The 19,936-nt window shown below is 30.0% G+C and overlaps 2 protein-coding genes across 3 annotated transcripts in view; one reads left to right on the top strand and one right to left on the bottom strand.

Annotated features, from left to right (window-relative positions):
* fry (microtubule binding protein furry) overlaps positions 1-19,936 on the bottom strand; it is a 789,794-nt gene that overhangs the window by 286,000 nt on the left and 483,858 nt on the right. The window lies entirely within an intron of this gene.
* Positions 1-19,936, top strand: part of CNMaR (G-protein coupled receptor) — a 397,977-nt gene that overhangs the window by 143,922 nt on the left and 234,119 nt on the right. Inside the window, exon 3 of the mRNA XM_075372346.1 lies at positions 10,973-11,178. Coding sequence (XP_075228461.1) covers positions 10,973-11,178 — 206 coding nt within the window. The remainder of the gene's footprint in view (positions 1-10,972; positions 11,179-19,936) is intronic.

Genomic DNA, 19,936 nt, shown 5'->3' with positions numbered 1-19,936 from the left:
ATAAATATAAAAGTAATTTGTCTTGATAGTAATTTTCTCAAAGATTACTAAATAAATTATTCTGGACCTGTTTTATTACATTTTTAAGATAAAAAATCCTATGAAACCCACCAAAGTTAGCTTTTAATTTAAGTTCCACGAATTTCAGTATGGCTTCATTTTACACTAGAAACACAAATCACGGCGAAATTTTTCACAAGCTTTTACTCAAACACGTACTGTTTCCGGACTAATTTTTATATGAATTTGTTGTTTTATGTATATAGTTCAGTAGGATAAATGATTTTATTTATTTTAGAACCAATCAAGTTTCAATGAATTTAATAATTAACTCAAAAGTAATGAACCTAAATTTCACAACTGAAGGCAGTCTCTCAAGATTCACAAGTCTTTCCCGAAAATGGCATAGCCATTTAACAACAAGCGCACTATATGAGGATTACTAGGAAAACTGTAAAATGAAATAATTTTCATTGCTTTCTTTTCTCACCAAAATATGTAGCTCATATTAATATTAAAACCTATCAAATTACAAGGGGAAAAATTTATTCAATTTACATCAGGAAATTTGTAAAATTAACATCATTAATCTAAGGGAAATCAACTCTGACTAGTGTTTTACATACAAAGATGCTTTTTATAAATATCTGAGCCATAAGAAGAAATAAGACGCACAATAAAATAAAAATTCGAGAAATAGTTAGCTTCATTATTTTATCTCTATTTGACGCGTTTCGGCAGTCACTTCATGGTCAAAACACATTGCACCGATGTTTTAAATTTCCTTTAATCTTTATATACTGTTCAGTCAACTCCCCTCCCTACATTTGACGTCAATCCTTATCTGGCCTTCTTGTTTACTTGTTGTTAATGGTTATACTTACTTTTAATTTTATTTATCTGTTTCCAGCATACTTGGCGTTTATAGACCTAGAAAAGGCATTCGATAACGTAGACTGGAATAAAATGTTCAGCATTTTAAAAAAAAAAGGGTTCAAATACAGAGATAGAAGAATAATTGCTAACATGCACAGGAACCAAACAGCAACAGTAACAATTAAAGAACATAAGAAACAAGCCGTAATAAGAAAGGGTGTCCGACAAGGATGTTCCCTATCTCCGTTACTTTTTAATCTTTACATGGAACTAGCAGTTAATGATGTTAAGGAACAATATAGATTCGGAGTAACAGTACAAGGTGAAAAGATAAAGATGGTACAATTTGCTGATGATATAGTAATTCTAGCCGAGAGTAAAAAGGATTTAGAAGAAACATTGAACGGCATAGATGAAGTCCTACGCAAGAACTATCGCATGAAAATAAACAAGAACAAAACAAAAGTAATGAAATGTAGTAGAAATAACAAAGATGGACCACTGAATGTGAAAATAGGAGGAGAAAAGATTATGGAGGTAGAAGAATTTTGTTATTTGGGAAGTAGAATTACTAAAGATGGACGAAGCAGGAGCGATATAAAATGCCGAATAGCACAAGCTAAACGAGCCTTCAGTAAGAAATATAATTTGTTTACATCAAAAATTAATTTAAATGTCAGGAAAAGATTTTTGAAAGTGTATGTTTGGAGTGTCGCTTTATATGGAAGTGAAACTTGGACGATCGGAGTATCTGAGAAGAAAACATTAGAAGCTTTTGAAATGTGGTGCTATATGAGAATGTTAAAAATCAGATGGGTGGATAAAGTGACAAATGAAGAGGTATTGCGGCAAATAGATGAAGAAAGATGCATTTGGAAAAATATAGTTAAAAGAAGAGACAGACTTATACTACAGCCACATACTAAAGCATCCTGGAATAGTCGCTTTAATATTGGAAGGACAGGTAGAAGGTAAAAATTGTGTAGGCAGGCCACGTTTGGAATATGTAAAACAAATTGTTAGGGATGTAGGATGCATACTGAAATGAAACGACTAGCACTAGATAGGGAATCTTGGAGAGCTGCATCAAACAAGTTTACGTTTACTGGGAAAGAAATATACAAAATTAAAAAAAAATTTAATAAATATAAAAATGGTTATAAATACAAATAATACACTAAAAAAGATTTTAATAGCGACATAGAATTGGTATGGTATATACAACAAACAGTAATGGTACATACAAAATAAAATGTAAATGCCATGCAACATACATTGGACAAACGGGAAGAAAATTAAAATTATGATATAACTAACACATGAGATCTTTGAAAAATCAAAAAGACGATTCTAACTATGCAACGAATTTAATAAAAGAAGGACATACTCCAATAGAAATGGAAGAATCGACGTAATTAATTCACAAATGTGTTAATAGAAGAAAAAATAACATTTTAGAAAATCCAAAAATCTTTAAATTAAAAACGATCATAAATGAACAGATCAATAATCAAGGGGATGTCCTTTTCAATTACCTAAATTTATTAAAAACAGGAAATAGATGAATAAAATTAAAAGATATGTATAACAATTAAACGAGAAGAAGGCTAGGTAAGGCATGACGTCAACCACAGGGAGGGGAGTTGACTAAACGGTATATAAAGCTTAAAGGAAATTTAAAACATCAGTGGAATAAGTTCTGACAATGGAGTGGATACGAAACGCGTCAACTAGGTATAAAATAATGAAGCTATGAAAGTTAAGAAGTATAAACACAGAAACAAAATGTGATAACCACAATAACTTTATAGCCTGCACAATACTAATTCTGAAGTCATGAACTAAAAACGTTGTGAAATATAGATAATTCCCTAGATATAAAATCTATGTGTCATTTTTCGGCTCTTTTATAAAATAACATTTCAACACATTTTAATAATTACATTTTTAATTAAATAAAACCAAATATTCATTACAAATTAATTTGTAAACACAAAAGGGAATACAAAAAAAAATCACATCTATACTTCAAGAAGCAAGCAATGAAACTTGTATGTTGTAAAACAAAAAAGAAAAATTAAAAAAACTCGGAATAAAAGAAAACGTATGAAGTATGAAAGAATGTTACGTTTTATATTGAACAATGATGGATGGAAATGAAAATGAAAGCACTTCACTGAGTATACAACTGAACACACGGAACAATAAAGTAAAATACTTCATTATACTTGAAAAAAGGTTGAGCGACTTTCAAGGGAAATAATGCATTATAATCAATTGGGAGTAGAAAGATCGGAGGGCTAACAAGAAAGTACAAAAGTAGCTCTTTTAAAGTAAGAAGACATAAAAAAGTGGATGGTTAACGGTTGAAAGTAAAAGAAAATAATTAAATAATCTACTAATTTTATTTTAAATAAATTTTTATAACGGATTATTAATAATCCATTTTATACGGAAATAAAATCATTCAATTATTTACCGATATTTTAATTTGTAATTAAAATTTCATAAACCCTTAAGCAGGAGGAAATTATCTTAACTTAACTGGTTTATAACTTTGTACTTTGAAGAAAAGTTTACAACCATGAGGAGTGTGACTGATAACATTAGTGTGAAAAGTAAAATTAACTAATCCGATAACAAAAAATTTAATTATAATATTACTGGCAGACCCGGCAATGCTTCACTATCGCTAGATTTCAGTATATATATATATATATAGATTAAATGAACACAATTGAAAGTTTGATAAAACATTAAAAAACTGAACATTACGGAACTGCACAAAATTTAACCTTTCACCGTTATAAAAGTCAGAATGTAAATAAATCCAATTGGGAAAACAACAGCAGTACCTATAGGATTTAATTCAAACCACTTTCTAAACACAGTAGTCGGTGGAAAATAATTTTTTAACAAAAGAGATATGGCTGCAAAATCATAACAATTAATACTGAACATTAAGAAACAAATAAAAACATTACGAACGTCACAAAATTTAACCTATCACTTTATAAAAGTCAGAATGTATATAAATCCAATTGTCGAAACAGCACTATCTATCAGATTTAATTCAAACTACTCTCTAAACAAAGTGGTCGGTTAAAAGTGCCTCTAACTTTCTTTCTACTAGTCAGATCGAGGATTTCAATAGGTGTAAACCTTCTCAGGACAACGCGGACCATTTTTCACAAAAACCCGCGAGTAAATCGTTCCAGTAGTTTTTCAGTCTATAGTGGACACACAAACAAACATTGCCTTTTACATATTTAGAAGAGGAAAGTTTGTTTGTTTCGTAAATATCTCGACACCGGCGCCACCTAGCGAGTATAGTTTTTGCAAAAATGTTTTTCTTTTCACGTGACTAATAATACTACCGACTTTGCTCAATATATATATATATATATATTTATGAGCAAAATCGGTCCATAAATACAATTTTTCTAAATATCTCAACTCCAGCGTCACCTAGCGGGTCCAAACTAATTCAGAAATCTTCGCTGGCGTGCGCACAACTCACCAAAGTTTATCGCAATAAGATGAATGGTATAGGAATTCATACGGGACAAACAAACATTCAGTTTTATATATATAGAAGATTTCTATTTCCTCCGTGATAGTTCCATGCCAAAATGGTGAAAACATCATTTCACAGTAGTAGAAGCTGAGTAATTCATTATTCCAAGGGTTTAAGGGATGAAAAAAAAATTATGAATTAATTTAAAAAAAATTACAAAAATATAGTTTTAAAGAACGTAAAAAAATTTTGTATTCGGAGGATACTGATAGTCTCAAGAGCAGCGAACGAGAAAAAGAAAAACAACACTGATAACTAAAAAGTTGTTATACTTTCCTAGCATTAGTTATTTACTTTTAAATAGTGGAAAAATAATGATACATGTAAAAAATTGAAAAGTTTCCTTTTTTGGGGTAGGGGTAATTTATGATGAAATTTTATTGTGAAACTTTCATTGCATGTTTAAATAAGCTAAAAAGAGTTTTAAAAATTCAAAAAATCGCCAAAAATTATTTTTTCTGCTCCCTACTTCCAAGAAATTTTTAGATTTTTGTACGTTTACTATGTTAAATGGAATAAACTAAAATACGTTCCACTGCAAATGTATAACGAATAAAGATTTCTTCTTGGTAGTGCTGATGAATTACCCGATGAAACTTTATTTCATAATAATTAATAATCTATATAACATATGTTTTAACATTAATATCAATACAATTTATTATTTAATAATATTATTATTAAAAGTTTAAATAATAGAACAATAAATCTAAACTTTTAATAGTTTTTAAATAAACTAAACAACGTTTTACAGAAATGATATTTTTAAACTTTGACATTCCCCAATTTTTTTTTGTCACTTGCCCTACTATTATGCTTATGAAGAAAAAAAATCGTTAAAAAATTAAATAAATAAAAATATATAATTGGGAAGGGGGAAAATCTTTTAGAGGAAAAATGTTTTTTTTTTTTTTAATGGTAGATAAGCATGTTCACTTGTACTGACCTTAATAAAGCGAGGTTTTGTTTGCAAAATTTTTAGAAAATTGATCCCAATAAACTATCTACCCTCCCTGGTGACATTGACCCCAAATTTTTACCAAAATATTGTCCCATATAATTTACAAAATTTTATAAAAATCGATTTATCCACCAAAAGTTATTAAACTTCAAAGAAGCCAACGTACGAACATTAGCTGCCCCCTCCACCTTTTTGTTTTTTGGGATCCCTGACCCATTTTTTTTTTTTGAATGATTACCATATTTTCCTTCTTGCAGCATAGCTCTAGAGCTATGATGCCAATAAAAAAAATAACAATTATTTATTAGAATACGACGGTACGTGAATTATGCATGTCCTCACATACACTACGTCACGCAGGGTGTGTCAACCATTCGTAGGATATCATTCTCATTTTACTATGTTTGCAGCGAGATAAAATTTACTATTTATCTGTTAGTATACGAGTTACGAAAGAAAATGCCGCCTGTCTTTGAAGAGTTACACCAATTTAAACTTCACATAATATTATCAAGAAATTACATGACAATTCAATATTATGATGTGTTTAGAACAGAGGTTTTCGGTTATGTAATTGCTCTCTATTACTTAAATGTTCCGATGATGGAACAGCATCACCATTTTTGTTTCAGTTTTTAGTAAAAATAGAATTTCATTTTTTGTGCTAACAAATAGTCTTTTCAGAGTAATAATTGCGGAAGATACATGCTTCATAATTTCAGTTAACAACAGGATGGAAAAAAAACCGTAAACGAAAAAATAATTTCATTAAAACCGCTAAGAACTCGAAAGTTAGTTATACACGTACAAGAGTACAATCGCGCACTTATAACGTTCATTAATCATAATTTATTGCATTTCATAAATTACGTATAATCGAAATCGATTAATCACCAGAAAAAGGCCGATTAAATGAAAGCTTAATATCCCGCTATACCGTAAACGGAAATGTAAACATCTAACGACAGGAAAGAAATTTTTCCGTGCTATCTTGCCCAGAAGCAGTAGATGAATGCTCCATAAAAAGTAAACTAGACAAATTAATTTTCATATTAAGAACTTTTACAACAGTTTAAAATGAGATCAACTAAAAGTGCGATTTTTATAATAAAAAATATTAATAAAATATTCATTTTTTTAAACAGAAAATATACTAAAAAAACTGAAAAATAGTATAAAAAGTAGTTACGAAACTTTTACATTAAATTTTTAATAAAAACAGGACATCTAAAGTTAAAAACCCTGTATAGTTTTACATTAATAAAAATTTGCGGGCATATTCTAATAAAAAAAAGAAGAAAAGTTTAAAACAATAAATCAATTAATAAGTCAGCTCCCCAGGTTGGAAGAGATAATAAATTTATATACAACAATATTGTTTTAAGAATTCGTTTACAAAGTCGGATACTTTTCGTTTTATCCACTTTTTTCGCACTTTTTCACATAAAATTTACTTAATATAACGTGTTTTATAATAAGTTTATGAATAAAACATTGGAGATATACTGTAGTAACCCTACAACTCAATAAAAATATAATGCATTAGAGAAAACACAGTAACATGCTGATTTATAGTCATTTTAAACATATTCCTAATTATAATTTTAATGTGTAAAATATATTAAACAATATTGCTTATAATTATAAATATAATCTAACCGAACTTAATCTACGCTCGCTAACCTCGACTAATTAATAGTAATTATTTAAATAATAAATAAATTATATTAATAAATATATATATATATATATATATATATATATATATATTAAAATATAAATATATATATATATATATATATATATATATTAAAATATAAATATTATATATTAATTATTTATTTATATAAATAAATAAATTATAATCAATAATTGCAATAATTTAAATAATTACTGAATTTATTATTTAAATAATCAAAACATTGCAGTTAATAATCAAGTTTTGCGAGCGTAGGTTATGTTTGCTTAGATTATATTTATCATTTCTTAGCAAATACCTCCTAATACCCACCGATTTGAAAGAATTTTGCCTCTACTGTACTTTCTTTTTGAAAATGAGGATGTTAAACATTTAAATGACAGGTATAAAACAATATGTTAGTAGGTTTACTCTAATGTTCTATTCATTAATTATTATAAAATATGCTACATTTACACGTTCGCTGAGGTGGATAAAACAGGAAACTTAACCAACTTGCTGTACGGTCAACTATGACGCCTTATGGTAATTATCTACTATCCGTTACGGCGCATATTGGCCCGTTCTGAGGTTTCCTACTGTGAGTTAGTTTTTATACGGATTTACTCTAGATGCTGAACTGTTTGACCTTGGATTTTCGTTCCGTAAAAATTTGTGCCGTATCGCATATCGCATTGTTTTTCTAATTTCTTTTTGACATATTTATTTCCTTTTCATATATTTTTGTCACAATTTGTTCAATAAATTATTAAATAAAATATTCATAATATTACTTAATCTTATGAATGCTGGTTTTTATTTAAAAATTATATTAATTATATTGTCTCATAATCCATTACTCACTATTTTGATTTGTCATCTTAATATTCCTAAATTAAATATATGTTGATTTATTTTTTTTTTTTTAAATCCATAATAACCCTATGAAACGGCTGGCCCTATTAGGCGATGAACTCGAATTAGGAATTTACTATTCTCAATTTTATTTCTAATATTAAGATTATATGAACACTATTATAAATTACAACATAATAAAAATGAAAATACTCTACCGTACAATACGTGTCTAATAAAATACAATTAATTATTTACTATCCTATTACCTTACACAGCCACATATAAAACCAGGACTGTTACATTTGAAAAGAACTAATGTCCTGGTACAATGCATTACTGAATAGTTTTTTGTAATCTTACATAATTAAAAAAAAAAAAAACCATTGATGAATGAACAAAATAGAGGTACAAAATACAGTAATGATTGCTATTTATGAATAGTAAAATAAAAAAAATACTTTAATATCTCTTACTTGTTTGAACTTTTTGAAAAAAATCCTTTTCATTTGTCACACTGCCAGACATATTCGGACTATAAAGCGCAGTAATTCGATCCACTGGTTTATTTGAGCCAAATAACGCGATGTAACAGAGAGACCCATGATTAAAAATAATTACGGAAAAACAAGAACAGCAGCATACAAAATAAACAACGGACTCGCCATGAAGAAAATAAAAACATTTGCTTCGTCATAAGTGCATAATGTCATCTGTATCGCCGCGCACTACGTGCTGTGCAAACCGGTGAAAGAAGAAAGTTACCTCCCTCAACAAAACATTCAACAACAGTCAAGCGATTTAAATCACAAATAAAATTGTGATTTTTAGAAATAAAAGAAACGAACGAGGTAGTGGGTCTTATAAGCGGCATTTTATACCGTTAAACCGGCGTTATTTTACATGAATTAAACCAATATGTATCTGTTTTAACAAAAATGCTCCAATTAAACGACTGCTCCGAATAATCTGTGGTCCTATTATCTGGAATCCACTGTACAATTATAATGACTCTTACACTTTCCAAATGTTAGCGTATTTCACTTACTGTAAACATTAGTCTGCAGCAATCGGCAGTAAATATTAATTAATTGTATTTTAATTATAGTTTCGTAATATATTAATTGAAATAATGCTCCGTAAATTATTACTCTAGTTCATAACATTATTTCTTTAGATTATTAATTTAAGCGAATATAATTTTTTTTTAATTAAAGCGTGTATTAGTGTGTTAATTCGTACTGTAATCTGTACAGATTAATTATCTTCTTGAAAAACTAACGAGGTAATTCATTTAAAAGGGAATTAATGTGTCGGTTATTAAAACGGCGATGAATAATCGAGGAACATATCTATATACCGTTAAAAGATGTGGAAAAAGAGCAGCAATTATTCTATCGTTTTCTTATCGACAGTTAAGAGGATCTGCAGAGAAAATAAAAAGCATTTAAAGACCGGCGATTAAACATTACAGAGAAAGGGATTTATGTTTACTTATTCAAATGTAGTAAACAATCTAGACACCATTTTAACAATCTAAATTTTACAATGTTTTATATAATATTCATAATAATATCGTGTAATCTGAAAAACCACGTTAAGATAATAGTAAATTATTTTTAGTAACGTAAACATTTTTATGTGAAAAGCACAACCGAAATGTTCATCTTTCCTCAGTTTTTAAATGAATATTGTTACTCATACCGTACAGCGCTCAAGAAATGCTCGGGAATAATCTACTCATTTCGATAGACATTCGATGTGCTTGTAAATGGACTTTTTTTACAAAGAAAGAGCGGACAACACAGTTGTAGGACTTTTACGCCACGCGGCGTTTTTTTTGATGCTCGGCTTACGCAAGAAAGTTAATTTAAAATATTTATTATTTTATTTAAATTAATATTTCCTGTTTAGTTCAATGATTTTAATTAAAGCGCGCACGCGCATACCATATTTAATACGCGCACGTGTGGCGGTACTAGCGGCCACTTTAAATATTATTTATTTCATTTCACAGCTCACTGTGACGTTACAACACAACTGGTGCCGGAAGTTAAACAGAAAAAGAAAGAATGACGACTACAGCAGCTGTACGTCAATGCTACACTAGCACTCCTTGTGGCGACAGAGGGAACTAATGACACACTACACCACTTAGTCGCTAGTTTACTTAGAGCTTTTTTTGGAGTAGGGATGCGATTTTGCAAAATTTGTTGTTTGAAATATTATTTTTTAATTGTTAACGTTTGTGCCTAAGAAATTTAAGACTTTAATTAGGCAAAATCTTGAGGTATTGAGGGTGACCTTGCTGTACATCCACACCCCCTTGACTTATTAAGTTGAAAATTTAATGGCATCAGTGCCTCATATATAGAAGAATCCGACCAAGTTGGGTCAAAATCGATCGAGTAGTTCTGGAGGTATAAGGTGATTTACAGGCCAATACCTCGAACACACACACCGTATATACGAAGACCCGGAAAATTTCCATCCGATTGTTTGGGTTCCTTAGGTGTCAAAATGTAAGAACCGGTGAAAACCGCACATGCCCAAATTGGACCGATTACCATTATGTTCGCGTCTATAGTACAGGCGGGAAAGTAAAAACAACATATCTATACAAAATGTTAGGGGGAAAAAATACTTTTCTACTTAATATTGATAGTGTATTCAAGCTGCACAGCTATGTCGTTGTATCTGTTAAATTTGTCTAGAAGAGTAGTGTTCTCAATTTGGAATTCGTAGTTACATAGCAATGTATACACGTTTGGGCTTCCTATTCAATAGTTATAGTTATAGTTAATAGAAGATGCTATAGTTGTTATAGATGCTATAGATGTTATAGTTATAGTTAATAGAAGATAACTTGTTACCCGACTACATTACACAATTCTAAACCATAATAAGTATAAAAAACCGTTGTAGAGAGAGAATATACCATTCTTAACTTACAACTTGTCTATGATACAGTAGTAAATTTTGCGTAATTAAAAATATTCTACAATAATTTGTTTTATTTTTACAGATGTGCAGTTTCCTCAGCGTATGGTTTGTTGTTTCGTTCACAGTAGAAAGATTTATAGCAGTACGTTATCCGCTGAGAAGACCCTCAGTTTGTACAGTTGCAAGAGCTCGCTGTGTGGTTATATTTTTGACCGTGATATCACTATTTCTTCACATGCCTTACCTATTTATGGCAGATATAATACCAGGAGAAGTAGATGAAAAGAGGTAAAGAAATTCTAAATGTAATAATTAGTATACAACAGTAAACAATTAATATATAATTCTTAGTACATTTTTGTAATTCAATAGACAGTTGAAGGTCACGTTCCTTCGTCATACTGCTTACCAAATCAATCATTACTCCTCTCGTAATGTTAAAATATAAAGAGATATACGTATTATGGTTGGTAATCGCTTTATTCTTTTTGCTCAAAATGTTCGGTCGCTCCATACAAATAAATATTATTTTATTATTACTATTATTTTATGAGGAAGTTGGTTTAAATCCTGTACTTTTAAGTCGCATACTTCTAGAAATGAACATTTTTATAGTTTGAGGTGTATTTTTAACGTAATAACATATGTATGTAAGTATAACAATTTAACTTTGAAAAAACTTATTTTAAGTAGAAAGCCAAAGCTAATATGATGATGCCGTTGGTTTTGGGCAGTCTATTTCATTTGACATTTATGACAAAATGTCAAAAGACAAAAATACAATATACGAGACCCGACTGATAAATTTTGCACATATATACGTAACATGGGAATGAAAAGAGATAAAGGAATGAAATAAAAAATGAATAAAAGTACAATACCTTAGCTACAAAATGCAGTATTTATTTTTCAATATAAACCTCGTTTACACTGATACACTTTTCCCAACGTGTGACAAGTTTTTTGCATTGTCACTGAAAAATTCTGGCAGTCTTTCTCGGATCCAAGGTGCCACAGCTTCCTTCACCTCTTTTCGTCGGTGGTATAATGATTACCTTTGAGATCCATCCTGAGATGAAGGAAGATGTGGAAGTCGCACGGAGCCAGATCCGGCGAGTAAGGAGGATGCGGAATAAGCTCAAACTTCAGCTTGCGTAAAGCCATTATAGTGGCGTGCAATGTGTGAGGCCGCACATTGTCATGTTGGAAGATTATGGGTATGGTTATCTTTGGAACGCGACATAAGGTGTCTTAACGTCTCAATGCACCGTTCGGAGTTCACAGTCGTCGAGTCACATAAAGGTGTTTGGCGTCCCAAAACACCGTCAAAAGGAGTTTCTTCGACGAGGCTTGAGTTTTTTGGGTTTTAGCGATTCGTAATGTCTGTATTTCATGCTTTGCCTTTTTTCTTCGAATCATAATGATGTACCCAATTTTCAATCTCGGTCACAATATGGAAAACGAAGTCGTTTCCTTCGACACGATAGCGCTGTAAAAGTTCTTCGCAACATTCGACACAACGCTGCTGTGTTCGTCCGTCAGTTTGCGCGGTACCCATCGTACACAAATTTTACGGTAACCCAATCACTCGATGATATGGCCTACTTGTTCTATAGGTATGCCTAACTGAATTGCGATGCGTTATAGGGTGATTCGCCAGTCACTTTGAAGTAAATCGTCCACCTCCTTTCGATGTTTCCTGCCAGTCACAGAAACTGGTTGTCCGCTACGAGATGCGTTCTCAATTGTCGTTTTACCGGCTTCACAATCGCGAAATTTCAATGCCCACCTATTCACAATTCTCCTGTCAACAGTCTCACTACCGTAAACCGCTTTTAAACTATGAAAAACCTATTCGTTGGATTCACATCTTCTGCTTTTAAAAATTCGATCATTGCGCGCTGTTTAACCGTGTTGACATATTGACCGTACTCGACTCCATTTCAACTACTACTGAAAACCAACCGGTAAAAGGATTTCAACGCACTATCGCAGGTTTGTAGAGAGATTTTAGCTATCTCGTGCTGCCATATCCAACACGATAGTACCTTTCGTCTCCGTGTATCACGCTAGTATGCAAAATTTATCAGCGAGCCTCGTATTATCTTAAGTGGTTTGTGTTCCTAATATAAATACAATATTTAATACATACATATTGCAATCTGTGGCATTAAAAAGCAAAGGAAAATACTAAGTATAGAAGTTCCATGGCTGAAGAGGAAACACGGCGACCTGTCACAATTCTTCTCTGGTCACGGAGGATTTGGTGTATACTTACTCAGGTTTAAAAGAAGGGAACTCCAACATTGTGTATACTGCGACACATTTTGGTCAAGAGGACACTCCTTGCCACACGTTTTTTGAATGTGCACGTTGGGAGTAACTAAAAGCAAGACATTACATAAAGAGATTACTCCGGAAACTAAAACAAAGTTTATTTTGAGAGGTAAAGAGGAATGGCTGACAATAGATTCGTGACTGAGGTTATACGAGCAAAGGACGTGGATTATAAGAAGTGGGAGGAGTTACTTTAAGAAAAAAAAACATAACGCTTGAGACCCGGCTGCTGAGGTAGCACCCGAGAACGACATAACCGGGCCCGGTGTCCCTGGCCTTAGCGGTTAGAGGCAGAGGCAAGATGAAAATACGGAAAAGATCCGGAACCGGTGAGCCGACCTGCCATGCCGGACGAACTGCCGGTAGTCGGGGAGGTTCATTAGAGTCGCAAGGACATTCCCCTGGGCTGAGTAATACTTGATTGCTGAGCCGGCCCAGAGGAACATGGAACAAAAACAAAAAAATACATAAATACCAGTTAGTTACCTTCATTCATCTTCCTCCCACGATTATTTTCAAATATATTATACGACATATTAATATTACGTTTTTTCTTAATAAAGAAAAAAAATTAAATTCAAAACTGAAGACTGATTTGGTAAACGAATAATGGTTCATCTCACGTTAATAAAAACCGTTAGGTTGTAATAAGTTTAAAAGAAGTCTACATTAAACATGACTAAACTGTTTATCAGATATACCAGTTTAACATACGTACATAATCTGTAACAAAAATTTTTATACTGTGTAACACAAACAGAAGACATCATCAGTACCAACAAGAAGAGTTTTAGATACTAAAATAAAAAGTATAGATTCAAAATTAAAAAGTAAAAAAAACCTCAAAATAGAAACAACTAGGAGGAGGTCATTGTTTTGACGATATTGGGACAAACACACAACCACGCAAACTATGTGACTGAATTTCGTAATAACTTCAGATTCATTCGTGACAAATTTCACACTTACACGCAATCTACATCATCAGGATTCTACTACTTTTTAAATATGTTTTAAACATTCAAAAATTCATAAAAAAACAAATTAAGTTCAAGGCTTCTTCATATCCATACAGCTTTAAATCACAGAAATAAGTGACTTAAATTAAACATTAAAATATTGGATTAAAAATATATAAATTTGGAATTCTGTTGTATCTGTAATGACCCAGATTGTTGGGGGAAAATTAAATTAAAACACGAGTATATTAAAAAACCTCGGCAGCAACGCTTATTGTAGAATAAGATATCTTATTGATAAAATAAATTAATAAGATAGCTTATTGTAAAATACGCCAGATATCACACGAAAAATATGACATCCATGTACAATTTAACTTTGCTAAATTTTATTTTATTTTTTTATTTATTTATTTTTTAACCTCCGGGACCAACGTTGGGTACTGCTTCAGAGGATGAGATAAATTACAATTTTTGTAGCATGTGCAAATGTCATAGCAGACCGGGATTCGAACCCAGGACCTCCAGATGAAAGACAGAGATGCTACCACTCGCGCTACGGAGGCCGGCAACTTAGCTATACTTGTACAAATTTTGCGATTTAATGATTAAGTCCAGTTTGCGTCACTATTGGTTTTAACTCTCTCACCGAAATCTCTCAAATCAGGGATCTTGAAAATGGAGGATGACAATCATATTTTTTAAAATATTAATACATACATTCATAAAAAAATTCTACATTTATAAATTCTAATAAATCTACAATTACAAACATTACTTACATTTGTTATTATACGGCAACAGCCAAGAAAGTAAAACCCGTAAATCGCAAATAACGAAATAAACTGTGTTAACATTTGATTAATTATAATTTAAATGTCATCAATAACATTTATATGAGAAAGCTAATATAAATCGGTTTATAACGCGAACCAAATTTAATGGATTGTAGTTTTATTAAATCACTGTATAAATAAAATGATAAAGAGATAAAACAAAAATTTGTGTAATTAAAATGTACTACGCGAATCAAATTAAGAGAAAAGTAAATATATATATAACAGAAAAATAGATTGAAATTACATAAACTGATCATCAAAGAATCATTTATTTTTCATAATTCTACATAATTGAAGAAAAACGAAAAAATATAAAGAACAAATAGGACGGTAAAATGCTTAGGTGAAATGAAAATTGCGTAAATAACACTGATAGCGTACTGAATGAAGAAACAAAATATGAAGAGACAATAAAAAGGAAACATAAAAATGAAGAGAATCTGAGCGATTCCAATATTAAGTTTTACGTCGATAAAAATAACACAATTACAAAAAATCTTTCTCGGACAAATTACAATATATGAACATTCTTGTGTACTGTATTATAATGTATTTATTTAGAAAAAAAGATAAGACAAATAATAAAAGTGGATTAGAAGTGTAGGGCTATGTCTCGGCTTAGACAAATAATAAAAGTGGATTTGAAGTGTACGGCTGTCTCGGCTTAGCGTCGATATTTCAGAAATAATTCGTACAGCAAACGAAAAATGTATTGTCTTGCGATTTATAAATTTAAAAAAAAACTTATTGTAACAAATATATATGAGGCTAGAATTAAAAAAAAAAAAAAAAAAAAAAAAAAAAAATAGTTTAATTTAAACAAATATAAACTGGTTTTTTCTATGTCTAAATCATTAAATTTTTAATTAAATTATTTTGTTGTTTGTTAAGATAAAAAATAAGCAACATTAGCCAATTAAAACAATCGTTACAGTTTACACATTGTATATTTTATCTTTTTATATTTGATAAACGCAATTTTATTCAAATTTAAAAGATTGTTTAATGAATGTTATCAACAGAGGCAGAAGCGCTACCTCTGATGATAAAACTTATTTTCATGATCGGTGAAGATTTGATCATCTGTCGGGTAATCATCAGGCTTCTTTCAGCTGGTAAGGTGAACGAAGAGGTATCCTATCAGCAAAAAGCCACTTGAAGTCAAACAGGGTCACTCGTTGACTGTAATTATTAATCATTAATTTTTTTCATACTTCCGCTTGGTTCTATTTAAATACATGAAATTTACAAACATTAAAACATAATTTTGCACTCTAGTAAACAGTTTATGTTAATCGATCAACTTTGAACAATTTATTAATTTATTTTTATATTACGGCAAACTGCTAAGAAATAATTTTTTTCTACTTGTTAACAAATCAACTATTAGTTTATCAACTATTAATCAGTAAATCATCTCTATTGTAAAAGGATCGTAATATACGCCATCTGAAAACTGGATTAACAAATCGGTTACAACGCCATGATAAATTAGATGCTTTCGGCTAAATACATTCAAGTACAGAACACTTGCAGACAAGTGGTCTATCCATACATCCAACCAACTGACCGCGCACATACGCGTGGTAGTACAGCGGCTTTTCTATCTGGCATGTCATTGTTGAGTCGATATCCTAGCGCATCAGAAACGTTTATATTTTATTAATGTGAAGTTTCATTCGTCCTTTACATCGGATTTTTTTGTGGAATTTTTATTCACCGCTTTTGATAAAGGATAGATTTAAAATAAAAAATACTTATTTTATAAATCATTTGTATTTCAGTTGGTGTTGATTAGACCAATATGTTTTATTTTATAATTATGGATCGATACTATTATTTTCAATTTAAATTAACAATTTTTAGCGATTATTTATATCCTTTACAATAAAATGTACGTTATATAAATTGTATTATTACTCTTTTAAATAAAAACTATAACATATACGATGTATTATCTCATTATTTTTTTTTTCAGCCAATCCGCCAAGTAAAAAATTAAAGAAACATTCTTATCTTTTTAATTCCTTTATTAGAGAGCTTTCGGGCATAAGCCCATCCTCAGTATTGTTTTCTGATTTATCTTGTTCATTTACATTTACACATGATACATGTGTAAATGTAAACCCTTTACACTGTAATGTACCCTTTACACTTTGGTTAATTTTTATAATTTTGGTTATTGAGTAAACTATAACAAATTTTAAACATTTACAGAACATTAATTTGTTCAGTCAAAAGTTTTAAAAACATCTACTAAGATTTACTAAAAATTACAATTAAAATAAAATTTATTTAATAAAATTAAAAATAAAATTTAAATGTCTTTCAATACGTTGGTTTATATAATGTACAGTACTGTAAATATTTAATTTTATTTAAAATCTTATCAAACATATTACAAACTTAAATAAATTTTATAAGAACGTCTCTCAACAAATTCTATCTGCAGATTCATGAAGCTAGATTCACGTTTATATTTGTATATATAAAATCTTATAATTTTTTCATTATGATTTTCGTGTTCAATATTTACTTTTTCAATTATTTTAAACAATGTTTATTGATTATTAAATGATCACCTACATTTGAAAAACCTATTTTTTATTTTTAAACAATCTAAAATGTTCATTAAATCTAACCTTAAAAGACTTATTTGTTTTTTCCAATATATATTTTTTTACAATTATTGCATTTTATTTTATAAATACCAGAAAAATCATATTTATTTTTTTATTATAATATTTTAAATGTTTTATTTACACGGTTATCGGGTTTATAAGCAGGCTTATATTTTTGATCACTATATGCATAAGTTTTCTATAATTTTATTAGTGTATAAGTGATTTGTATAAATATTTTTCTTTCATTTATGAGTTATATATTATGGGTATATATACAAACACGCGCTCGCGTGCGTGCGTGTGGTTTACGCTGTTGCGTATGTGCTGTGTGTGTGTAATTTTCTTGAAAGTAGAGCGAATAGAAGAAAAGTAGATAAAGATAGTGTACAAAACACAAAAATTATATGTAAATCAAGAGGACAACTTAGCTCATTGAATATTGTAACAAACGTACAAAATTTTGTCTCAATTAGTAAATTTAATCTGTCTGAATCACTTAGGAATGAGGAAACTACAATTAAATTAAACGAGTTGAATTCACACCTGAGCTTAAATTATATATTCCAACAAAGTTTAATTCTAATGATACTTAAATTATACGATAAACGGAACAAGCACACATCCATAAACTTTCTCTCCTACTATCCTTTGTTTTTATGAATAATTTATGTTATCAGTTCTAACGTGTACGTATATTTGTTTAATTATTTCTCAGTTATCAATCTAAATTTGCAATTTGATTTAAATGATTACCAAAATAAAACCTTTTACTTTCAATTTTAAACGGGGATCACATACCCCTTATATTTTAAATGAGTTTATTTAGGTAGAAATACTCCAACGAAATTCCTAGAATTTTTTATTTATCGATGCAATTCGATTTTTATAAATTATTGTAACTGATTACATTTCATAGCATCTACACAATAGTAGTCTCATTAATTACCTATGCTGATGCTATACTGTTTCAGTCATTTATATAAATATTTTATTCTAATTCGAGCATAAAAAAACAACTTTCCATTTTTTTGGAACCTTCTTTGTGCTCAAAAGCAGAGTGTGTATAGTTATTTCTTTCTGTTATTTTAAATTTATATTCTGTTTCGTTTTTTTTCCATTTATGTTTGTTTTATATTCTTTTTGGATGATTCTTAATGGTATGGTGTTTTTATTCTTTTTGCGTGCATTTGCGTTTTTATACAAGAATGTACATGCGTAGGATTGGTAGAAATCTCATTAAAATATTTCAGCATATCTTCACGATGACGTGCAACGTCGAGCGCTTATAGACACAAAGAACGCTAACTTAATGATACACTTTAAATCAATCTGAAAATGTGTTTCTTATTTTACAACATTAATACATAATAATAAAATAAAATTTGTCTATAACATTGAATTACAAAGGCAGATTTCTATGTTCTTGGCGAGAATTACTTTTATACGTCTCTCAGATTTAACATCTTTTCCAGTTTATATTTTGGATCTTTACGATCTGGGCTATAATTTTTTTAATCACTACTTTGGCGTCTTCATTTCTTTCTGAATTAAGAAAGACAAGTTAGTATATACTTGCGTCCTGATCTTTTGGAAGCACCCTTTACAATTTTCCGCTAAGTAGTTGATTTGAATGCCTTACTGTATAATATTCCAAACGACTTTCTATAGACTGGTCCAAAAAATAATCGGAAAATTAATTTTGCTTTTCAAGTATATTTTAAATTAATTATTAGTAAATTCACATATAGCTTACCAAGATAACTGAATATTTCACAGGAATTTCTCGCAATAGTACTTCAATTTATAGTTTAACTTCATGCGTAATCGATTTACGGTACGCTTGATTTAAACGTTATCATTCAACGTAATCAAATTTGATCGATATTACAATGGTGCAGACAGGCAACGTTTGGAATATGTAAAACAAATTGTTAGGGATGTAGGATATATGGGGTATACCGAAATGAAACGACTGGCACTAGATAGGGAATCGTGGAGAGCTGCATCAAACCAGTCAAATGACTGAAAGACAAAAAAAAATTGGTAACAAGGGAACAGTATTACTATTTTCCTCATGTTTATTCAACTCTCAAATTTTTTTATTGGATATTATTTTAATTTTTTTCTTTGTTTGCATTAACGAGAAAGTATATGATTGCGTTGTATTACAAGTCGTTTAGGGTTTTATAATAGATCTTATAATTTATAAAATAAAATCAAATATCCTGGTGTTTATGAAATTCTTAATAATTCAAAAATATAAATTAACTACCTGTTACAAAATTAT

This window comes from Lycorma delicatula, chromosome 8, assembly GCF_047948215.1.
Source record: "Lycorma delicatula isolate Av1 chromosome 8, ASM4794821v1, whole genome shotgun sequence".
NCBI lineage: Eukaryota > Metazoa > Arthropoda > Insecta > Hemiptera > Fulgoridae > Lycorma > Lycorma delicatula.
The sequence above is the reverse complement of the archived record's forward strand: the minus strand, read 5'-3'. Positions and strand labels throughout refer to the sequence as shown.